General features: G+C 66.6%; 2 protein-coding genes across 3 annotated transcripts; one reads left to right on the top strand and one right to left on the bottom strand.

Moving 5' to 3' along the window:
- Positions 1-300: 300 nt before the first annotated feature.
- Positions 301-4312, bottom strand: FSCN2 (fascin actin-bundling protein 2, retinal). The gene is made up of 5 exons (XM_038165422.2): positions 2241-4312; positions 1173-1329; positions 957-1078; positions 711-878; positions 301-613 (listed from the first exon to the last, which is right to left on the bottom strand). Exons 1-5 carry the CDS (start codon positions 3061-3063, stop codon positions 408-410), a joined length of 1476 nt encoding a protein of 491 aa, XP_038021350.2. The 5' UTR covers positions 3064-4312; the 3' UTR covers positions 301-407.
- A 1873-nt stretch (positions 4313-6185) lies between these two features.
- Positions 6186-9313, top strand: ACTG1 (actin gamma 1). 2 transcript variants are annotated; one of them, XM_072025615.1, is made up of 7 exons: positions 6186-6338; positions 6661-6793; positions 6939-7178; positions 7300-7337; positions 7494-7932; positions 8075-8256; positions 8369-9313. In XM_072025615.1, exons 5-7 carry the CDS (start codon positions 7497-7499, stop codon positions 8510-8512), a joined length of 762 nt encoding a protein of 253 aa, XP_071881716.1. In that variant the 5' UTR covers positions 6186-6338; positions 6661-6793; positions 6939-7178; positions 7300-7337; positions 7494-7496; the 3' UTR covers positions 8513-9313. The 2 variants fall into 2 exon arrangements, with proteins under 2 accessions (XP_071881716.1, XP_071881715.1); XM_072025614.1 differs by lacking the exon at positions 7300-7337.
- Positions 9314-9605: the final 292 nt, after the last annotated feature.

Raw genomic sequence — 9605 nt, 5'->3', positions numbered from 1 at the left:
CCCAGCTGCCCGTGGGGTGTCCCTGTTCCCCTCTGCCACCACCTGCAGCAACCCCGGGTCCCTGCACACTTAAACCAGCCCTTTATGGGGGCACTGGGGCTCTGTGGGGCAGCAGTCCCCTGGTTATAGGGTCACTGGGACGGGGCAGGGGCAGGATCCCGACCCGCTGCGCCCTTGCCGTGGGAGGCGAAGGAGGAGACGTGGCCCTGGTGCAATCCAGACGCATTTTAATGCCACGAGTACAGGGGGGTTGGGGACACAGCTGCCACAGACGATGCCACCGCCGGCTCTGCCACCACCCTCAGCCCGCCCGGCTCTTCCCGGCCACCCCATCCCCAGGAGCAGGGTGGGTTTGGGACCCCCACGGTGCCGGTGCCGCGGCCACCCCGTCCCCAGCGCCCGGTGGCTCAGTACTCCCAGAGCGTGGCCCGCAGCACCGACTCGCTGTCGGCCCGCAGGGTGCCGGCCGGGTCCCCCCGCAGGTAGCGCCCGTTCTTCCCTTTGATGGCCACGCGCCCGCGCTCCCGGAACTCGAAGAAGAAATCCTCGGAGAGGTCCCCGTCGCTGCAAACCGCCCCGCTGCTCGCCACGTACCAGAACTTGCCCCCCTGGCCTGCGGAGAGCCCCCAGGGGGCCATCACCGGGGTCCATCCAAGCCATCGGCAGCCCCCTACCCACCCCGTGTCCCCCCCCCAGGACCCGCCACCCACCTCGGATCTGGTAGGCGCCGTCGCTGAAGCCCACGTGGAAGACGTCGTAGACGGAGCGGTTGGAGTCGAGCAGGTTGGAGCCGCGGTGGTAGCAGACGAAGCCGTGCTCACCCCGCAGCACCAGCATGGGCCGGTTGATCAGCTTCAGGGTGAACTCCTCGTCCTCCCCTGCGCAGAGCTGGCGTCAGCGGGGTGGGGACCCCCAGCTCCCACCGTGCCCTCCCCAAAAAATAAAATATCACTCACCCACGGTGTCGCTGACGGCTGCCAGCTGCCCGTTCCTCTTGGTGCAGACGTAGCGCCCGTTGCTGGCGCGCAGGGCCACGCGCCGCCCGCGCCACTCGATGTCGAACATGGTGTTGGCACCGCTGGCAGCGGGGCGAGAGCATCAGCAGGGGTGGCCCCGACCCCCCCCCCATAACCCCTTCACCGCCTCCCCAGCACCACCCGGCCCCCACTCACACTTCGGTGGCCACGGCCTGGATGCCCCCGTGGGCCACCAGGGTCCAGTAGCTGCCGGCGTTGGTGTGCAGGCTGCACTTGTTGGTGTCGCGGTCGATCTGCAGCTGGAAGGTCTCGTGGTTCAGCTCCTCGTCCTGGTTCGCCGAGACGTTGACGCCTGCGGGGGGGGGACAGCTCTCGGTGCGGGGCCAGGACCCCCCCCCAGCTCCCCAAATGGTGGCCACGTGCGTGGATGATCCCCGGGTGCCTTCCCCCCGCCCCTCCCAGGGTAAATCTCTCTGCAAACAATCGTGCTAATTGGGCTGGTTAATCAGCTTGGGGCTGTGTCCATCTGGTTGGCGCCGCGGCGCACGGCCCCTATTTATGGCCCCCCACCGCCGTCACCCGGCCCTAAGCCGCTTGGCACGGGGCAGGCGCTCCCGGTGCTGCGGGGACAGGGGGCAGCCAGGGCCACAGCGCGGCCACCCCTGGGGACCCCCGGGGGTCCCAGTCCCATTCCACGTCCCCGGTGTCCCAGGTCTGCGTGGGGATGTGTAGGGCCGGGGGGCACACACGGGGCTGCGAGTGCAAATCCCTCAGAGAACGGTTTGGGGTGGGAGGGAGCTGAAAGTTGTTCCTATCCCACTGGGTTGGGCTGCCCCAAATCCTCGAAGCACACGGGCACTCGGCGTTGCACACGCATGAGCTGCATGAAATGCGTGCAGCACACGGCACAGAGCCCTGCACACGCGTGTGCACACCGAGCCCTGCACAACCCCACCGCTGAGCCCCCCACAATGGGCACGGTGTCCCCCCCGGGCAGGGCCCTGCGCCCCCCGACAGCCACGGGTCCATCGTGTCCCCGGGGTGGGAGCAGCCGGACCCTCACCAGCTGCTGCGGGGCATCCCCAGGCAGGGGCAGCGCCGTGGGGATGTTTTTGTAGGGTCTCCTCCCGCAGCAGGGGTGTCCCTAAAGGGCTGGGGGTGCTTTTGGCTGAGCTGATCCTAGGGTGAGGGGGAACCCTACCCCACTGTGTGATCCCAGGGAGGGGAGGGACCCCACCGTGCCGAGGCCGGGGCAGCGCTTACCCTGCCGGATGGAGACGAATCTGCCGTTGGCCGCCGTGAAAACCACCTGGGGGTGGCTCTCCTCCAGGTCGAAGAGTTCGTCTTTGCCCGGTTTGGAGCTGCGGCCGGACTTGAGGGTGCCGGTGGGCCCCGTGGGCGCCAGGTACTTGCCGTCGCAGTCCTTGAAGGCCAACTTGCCTGCTTTGAACTCCAAGGTGTAACCGGTGCGGGCGCCGGGCTCGGGCACCAGGGTGCCATCGCAGCGCAGGTAGCGCTCGTCGGCGGTGCGCAGGCTGTACTTCTTGTCCTGGAAGCAGAGGGTGATGAGGGCGTCCACCCCCCAGGGCAGGTTGCTGTCGGTGGCGATTTCGTCCTCGTGGGCGCTCAGGTGGGCGTAGCGGCGGCGGCTGACGCTCAGCAGGTTGGCCTGGGGGTGCATGGCCAGGTGCACGGTCCAGAGCTCGCCCTCGGTGACGCTGGGGGCGAAGCAGGACAGGCGGTCCTCCCGGCCCCCGAAAAAACGCCGGTGAGGCTCCGACTGCAGCGCCCAGCGCCCGTCCGACTGGGTGATGATGCTGAAACGCTCATCGCGCCCGGGCTGCTCGGCCTCGCAGCGCACTTTGCCGTCCTTGTCGGCCCCCAGGTACCGTCCCAGGTGGCTCTTGAGGAAGACGACGGAGCCGTCGGCTTCGTCCTGCTCCAGCGTCCAGATCTGCTTGCGCTTCAGGCTGGGCGCCGAGGCGTTCACCTTGTAGCCGAAGCTCTCGGCCGTCAGGTAGCGGCTCTCGCAGTTGATCAGCCCGAACTGGATCTTCAGGACCTGGTGGATCCCATTCGTTGGCATCTTTCGCCAACCGCCCTCCCGGGGGGGGGCGGCCCCAGGGGGCTGCCGGGGGCTCCCCGGGCGTCGCGGCGGGGACGTCTGCGCTGCCGGCTGCCGCCGCCGCACTGGCCCCGCGGCTCGGCACCGCTCGGCACCGCACGGCACGGCGGGGAGGGGGGGCCGGGGGTGGGCTGGGGGCCACGGGGCGTTGAATTAGGCGCAGGTAGGATTACAAAATCCGGCCAGATCGCCGAGCCCAAGGGAACCTAGAGCGGGGCCTTCGCTTCCAGCCCCGAGGGGAGCAGCAGTGGGCGCCCCAAAAGCCCCCGGCCGGTTCCTTGGGGTGCGCGGCCCCTCCAGCCCCACGGCCCCGCTGTCCCCGCTGCGGTGCCGAGGGTGGAAAACTTGGGTGGGAACCCGATCCGGGCGCGGGCCGGCGGATCCGTTCCCCCACGGGCTAAGGTTACCGGGCTCTCTGATTCAGCTGCGGGTCACCTCCAGCCGCGCCGCCTCCCAGCCAGCCCCTAAGCGCCTTACAATTAGCCGAGGCATTTTGATTAGGGTTAAACCTTTTATCCTGCTTTGGGGCCCTCGGCCTCCATCTGTCCTGCGGCCCCAAATCCCTGCCGGCTGTAGGGTCACGCAGCCCCTTGGTTGTGATGGGATGGGGATGGGGGGCGCACGGGGACCCCCTGCAGCACGCGGGGTATGGGGCCCTATGGTGCTGGGGGGGCCGTGCCAAGGGGTCCGTTTGGGCTCCCCGGGGGGGACAATTGGGGACAGGGCATGGGGACCCCCCCTGGTGCCACCCAAGGGACATGGGGACGGGCTGGGACACCGGGTCCCCAGCACCCAGCATCGGCTGCGCACCGGCACCGTGCCGCCGCGGCCTCCTTCCCCCCCCCCCTTGCCCCCCCAGCTCCGGTGTCAGCGCGGCGGCGAGTTATTGTTCCCGAAAATAGGTCCCGGGGATTGTTTGCCTCATGACTTTTTCATGGCGGGGGGGGGGGGGGGGAATATGGGGGGGGCCCCCCAGCCGCTGCCTTGGGTTACCCGAGCTGCCCGGCGCGCTGTAACTGACCCCCACCGAAACGGAGCCGGGTTGGCTTTCGGGATGGGGGGGGTGGGAGGGGGGGGGAAGTGGGGCAGGGTCCTGTGGGGTTGGGGGCTCCGGGGGGGGGCACCCCAGGGTGCTGCTGGCTCCCCGTGAGTGCTCGGTGCAGGAGCCCGGAGCTGCGTTTGCACACAGGGGGGCCCCCTCCCCAAAATATCGCTCCCATGGGGTGGGGGGGGTCCTGCCCCACGGGCACCCCGGGGGTGGGGGCTGCGGATTTTGGGGGGGGGGGGGGGGAAAAGGGGAAAGGGGGGGGGGCGACATCTTGCGCAACGCCCCGCCGTCACCGTGACAACGGGGGGGGGCTGTCGCTGTCACCACGGCGACAGAGCCTGGCGCACAGGCTATGGGGGGGGGGGGCACCGCATCACCACCGCGGGGACCTTCGCCCGGGGCTGGGGGGGGGGGGAAAAAAGGGAGGAGAAGGAGGAGGAGGAGGAGGAGGAGGAGGAAGGCGCACAGCTGTGCGCCTTCCTCCTCCTCCTCCTCCTCCTCCTCCCTTTGCCCCCCCCTCCCCGGGCGAAGGTCCCCGCGGGGGCGGTTTCGGTGCGGGGCGCGGCCCCCCCCCACCCCACACCCTTAACCTTCCCCCCCCCCCCGCCCCGTTCACGCCCCGGGTGCCCGGCAGCAGCTCCTTCTTTGGGCACGAAGGCAGCGCCCTTGGGTGCCCCGTGGGTGCCCCGTGGGCGCGGCCCCCCCCCGGCACCCACGGGTCCCCTGCGCACCCAGCGCCCCCCCCCTCCCAGCCCCGACACCCCCACGACAAGGACACGAGACCCCCACAACCCCCCTGGGGACACCGTCCTGCTGTCCCTGCTGCTGGCCTTGGGGACACGACCCCCCCCAAAAAAAAATCCCAAATCCCAGCCCTCTGGGGGTCCCCAGGGTGCCAGCCCCGCTCTGCGCCCCAGCACCCATCTGTAGGGCTGGGGGGGCTCAGCACCACCCATGGGGCCCGGGGGGGGCTCAGCACCACCCATGGGGCCCCCCCCAGCCCCCCCTGGTGCACCCAGCCCCCGGCACCCCCAGCACAGCGCGGGGGGGCTCGGGCACCCATGGGTGGCACCGTCCCCAGGTGGTGGTGACGGGGGGGGGGGGCAGGACCAGGCCTTGGGGTGTGACAGTGCCAGACATGGGGGGGGGGGCACAGCCAGGCCTGACTAGAGTCGGGGGGTGAATGGGGCTGGCTGTGGGGTGAATGGGGTGGGGGTGTGCCTATAGGGTGGGGGTGTCCCTATAGGGTGTGGGTGTCCCCATAGAGTGTTGGTGTCCCCGTAGTGTCCCTACAGGGTGTGGGACGCTATAGGGTGCCCCTGTAGGGTGTCCCTATAGGGTGTGGGTGTCCCCATGGAGTCTCAGTGCCCCCCACAGGGTGACCCCATAGGGTGACCCCATGGGGTGTCCCTATAGGGTGCGGGTGTCCCTATAGGATGTCCCCACTCAGTGTCAGGCTGTCCCCACGGGGGGTGCCCATAGGGTGTGGGTGTTCCCATAGAGGGGGGGTGTCCCTATAGGCTGTGTGTGCCCCCCTATAGGGCGCGGGTGCCCCCCCAGGCTGCCCCTATACCCGGGTGCCCCTATACCCGGGTGTCCCCATGGGGGGGGGGCGTGTGTCCCTATACCCTGTGTGCCCCCATAGGGTGTCCCCACGGGGTGGGGTGTCCCCATACACTGTGGCTGCCCCATAGCCGCCCCCACACCCTGGGGGTGCCCCCATAGGGGGTGTCCCAAAGGGGTCGCCCCCCCCCCAGGGCCACCCCCCAGCCGGTGCCCGTTGCCCCCAGCCCTGCAGGAGCAGCCCCAGGGCCTGGCACCGCCGTGGCCCCCCCCCAAAGGTCCCAGGTCCCAGGTCCCGGTCCCGGTCCCGGGGTCGCCACGGCCGGGCCGGGGGTCGCCGCCCCCCCCCCCCCCCCCCCTTTGGTTATGCCCCATGCAGGTTCCGGGGTTCCTTGGGGCGGGGGCAGCCCCGCCAGGCTCCCCACGTGGCCGGGCAGGCGCCAGCCAATGAGAGCGCGTGTTTCGGAAAGATCTCCATATATGGCGATGTTCTCGGCCGGGGGGGCGTGGCCTCCGCCCCCTGGGTATAAAAGCGCGGGGCTGGCAGCCGGGCGGTCTCACTCGGCCGGCGGCAGCGGAACAGGCGGCACCGCGCTCCCCAGCTCCGCCAGCAGCAACCCCGCAGGTACGGCCCCGACCCCCTCCCGGGGCCTGCAGGGCCTCGATGCGACCCCCCCGCGGGGCTCCTCCGCTGCGGGGAGCGAGGGGGAGAAACCGGGAGGGAGAACGGGGAACGGGGGGGGGGTGGGCCGCGGGAACCCCCCCGCGGGGGGAATGGTCTCGCCCAGCGGATCCCGCCGTTGGGTTGAGGGGCGGCGCTGATTGGCTGCGGAGGGGGGTGACGTCACGGAGCGGGAGATTCGAACGCGGAGGGCGGGGGTGTGGGGGGGGGTTCTCGGTATTTGGGGGGGTGGTCCCGGTGTTTAACGGCGCCCCCCGCCCCGCAGCCCCCCAGCCATGGAGGAGGAAATCGCCGCGCTCGTCATCGACAACGGCTCCGGCATGTGCAAGGCCGGCTTCGCCGGGGACGACGCCCCCCGCGCCGTGTTCCCGTCCATCGTCGGCCGCCCCCGGCACCAGGTAGGGCGAGGAGGGGTCATTGGGGGGTCATAGGGGTCATGGGGAGGTCATGGTGGGGGTCAATAGGGGTCATTAAGGGGGGTCCTGGGGGTCCTGGGGGGGTGTTCGGGTGCTGATGGCGTTGTGTTGTGTCCCCCCCCCGCAGGGCGTGATGGTGGGCATGGGGCAGAAGGACAGCTATGTGGGCGACGAGGCGCAGAGCAAGCGCGGCATCCTGACCCTGAAGTACCCCATCGAGCACGGCATCGTCACCAACTGGGACGACATGGAGAAGATCTGGCACCACACCTTCTACAACGAGCTGCGTGTGGCCCCCGAGGAGCACCCGGTGCTGCTCACCGAGGCGCCCCTCAACCCCAAGGCCAACCGCGAGAAGATGACGCAGGTAACACGCCCCCCCCCCCCTTATACCCCCCACCCCCAGCCATCTCTCACCTCCACCGGCCCTCCTGTTGTTGTTTTGGCATCTTAAACCTGAGTTTATTTTTTTTCTCCCACCATTTCAGGGTTCTGTACTCCTGGCATTTCTTCCCTGACGTCTCAGGTTTCTTTCGTTTGTGTTTTCTGCCTGCTTTCTTGGCTTTTCCTTCACACACCAGTTTTTTTTTGCATGTCAGCATGTGTGTTCTAACACGGGTGTGACCATCCTGACTCCTCAACCTGGCATTAATCCGAATTCTCTTCTCTCCCTGCCTCCCAGATCATGTTTGAGACCTTCAACACCCCGGCCATGTACGTGGCCATCCAGGCCGTGCTGTCCCTGTACGCCTCCGGCCGTACCACCGGTATTGTTATGGACTCCGGGGACGGTGTCACCCACACCGTGCCCATCTACGAGGGCTACGCTCTGCCCCACGCCATCCTGCGCCTGGACTTGGCCGGCCGCGACCTGACAGACTACCTCATGAAGATCCTGACAGAGAGAGGCTACAGCTTCACCACCACGGCCGAGAGGGAAATCGTCCGTGACATCAAGGAGAAGCTGTGCTACGTCGCCCTGGACTTCGAGCAGGAGATGGCCACCGCTGCCTCTTCCTCCTCCCTGGAGAAGAGCTACGAGCTGCCCGACGGGCAGGTGATCACCATCGGCAACGAGCGGTTCAGGTGTCCAGAAGCCCTCTTCCAGCCATCCTTCCTGGGTAGGTAGGGGTTGGAACAGCCTCACAGATGTTGTGCCACTGCGGTGGGGACTCGCTGTGCTGTGGGGGGAGGCGTGGGGGTGGTGTGGCCGTGATTGATGCTGCGTGGGTGCTGACCTGCCCCCGACTCCTCCTCCCTTAGGCATGGAGTCCTGCGGCATCCACGAGACCACCTTCAACTCCATCATGAAGTGTGACGTGGACATCAGGAAGGACCTGTACGCCAACACGGTGCTGTCCGGCGGCACCACCATGTACCCAGGCATTGCCGACAGGATGCAGAAGGAGATCACAGCCCTGGCTCCCAGCACGATGAAGATCAAGGTAAGGAACTCAGGAAAAGGTGCCCTCCCATGGCAGGGGGAGCTCTGGGGGCTGTGGGTGGGAGGAGCAGTGGGGGGAAGCCGGGGCAGCTCTGACAGCTCTCCCCCTGCAGATCATCGCCCCGCCGGAGCGCAAGTACTCGGTCTGGATCGGCGGCTCCATCCTGGCCTCGCTATCGACCTTCCAGCAGATGTGGATCAGCAAGCAGGAATACGACGAGTCCGGCCCCTCCATCGTCCACCGTAAATGCTTCTAAACGGACTTGCTAGCAGGTGCGCCGCATCTGCTGCATGAGTTGTCTCACTAGTATATGTTTGCCCAGGCAAATCTATACACCTCATGCTAGCCTCATAAAACTGGAATAAGCCTTCTTTTTCAAAAAAGAAAACTTGCCCTTGGAAAGTCTGTACCTGATGTTAGCCCAGTGTCGGCACTGGCTGGCCGAGCTGCCACTCGATTTGACCTCTTGTAGCCAAGTTCTCCGTTCCCTCGGTGTCCCCCTTAGCGCAATAATACCCTGTACAGATCTGCTCCAGCCTGGGGGGCGGGCGCCTCGGGGGGAGCCTCGCGCAGCTCCCGCCCTACTGACAGCGGCACCGCGGGCGGCCAGATGTGTACAGGGTATTGGGAGCCAGGCTTCCAGTCCACCCAGTGCGGAGTATTCCAGATTTCGTCTAGAGGCTGGTAGGAGTCCATCCAAGCCCCCACTTCTGTTGCTGCCGTTCTAGCAAGGTCGGGAAAAACATATCGCATCCGAGCCTTACGAACCAGTCCGCATCCTCCTCCCCCTCCCCGTCTCCCAGTAACCATCACGGGGCTGAAGTTACTCAACTTTGAGTTGCTGAAACTTTGCATTTACACCTGTAAATTTATGCATTGTTTAATTTATGTAAGATTTTTTTTTTTTTTGTACGTTGCCTTAATGTTTTCTCTTCTCACATGACAAAGTAGGAAACCAAAATTTGTAAGTCATCCGAAAGTTGAGAAAAAAATTGTAACGCCCGACAACACGTCATTGTGTAAGGAAAATAAAAAGAAAAAAAAGCGCTGCAGTAAACTCCCCCCCCCCCCTGTGCCTCGGTGTGCTGTGATGGGGGGGCTTCGAGGGGGGGTGGAAAAAAAAAAAAATAAAAATGGGGGGGATGGATTAAAAAAATTAAAATGGGGTGGGAGGTGGGGAGAAGGGTCCTGGGGTGGGTTAAAATAGGGTGGGGGTCAAGGTGTGGGGTGGCTGCCTTGGTTGGGGGGGGTCAACCTGCCAAGTTCATCCATGTGCCCCCCCCCCTCATGGTGGGGTTTTGCTGCTGGGGGGCTCCTGATTTGCCCCCATTCCCTTCCCTGCTAATTAC

This window comes from Anas platyrhynchos, chromosome 19 (genome assembly GCF_047663525.1).
Source record: "Anas platyrhynchos isolate ZD024472 breed Pekin duck chromosome 19, IASCAAS_PekinDuck_T2T, whole genome shotgun sequence".
NCBI classification, from domain to species: Eukaryota; Metazoa; Chordata; class Aves; order Anseriformes; family Anatidae; genus Anas; species Anas platyrhynchos.
The sequence above is the reverse complement of the archived record's forward strand: the minus strand, read 5'-3'. Positions and strand labels throughout refer to the sequence as shown.

What these genes read in the sequence shown, in the direction of transcription:
- FSCN2 (XM_038165422.2), bottom strand. Translation starts at nt 3,063, where the DNA reads ATGCCAACGAATGGGATCCACCAGGTCCTGAAGATCCAGTTCGGGCTG. An exon ending in ATTCGTCTCCATCCGGCAGG is followed by an intron (nt 1,330 to 2,240) that starts GTAAGCGCTGCC and finishes CCCCCCCCGCAG; the next exon opens with GCGTCAACGTCTCGGCGAAC. An exon ending in CAGGCCGTGGCCACCGAAGT is followed by an intron (nt 1,079 to 1,172) that starts GTGAGTGGGGGC and finishes CCCCGCTGCCAG; the next exon opens with CGGTGCCAACACCATGTTCG.
- ACTG1 (XM_072025614.1), top strand. Translation starts at nt 6,671, where the DNA reads ATGGAGGAGGAAATCGCCGCGCTCGTCATCGACAACGGCTCCGGCATG. An exon ending in TCGGCCGCCCCCGGCACCAG is followed by an intron (nt 6,794 to 6,938) that starts GTAGGGCGAGGA and finishes CCCCCCCCGCAG; the next exon opens with GGCGTGATGGTGGGCATGGG. An exon ending in CCAGCACGATGAAGATCAAG is followed by an intron (nt 8,257 to 8,368) that starts GTAAGGAACTCA and finishes CTCCCCCTGCAG; the next exon opens with ATCATCGCCCCGCCGGAGCG.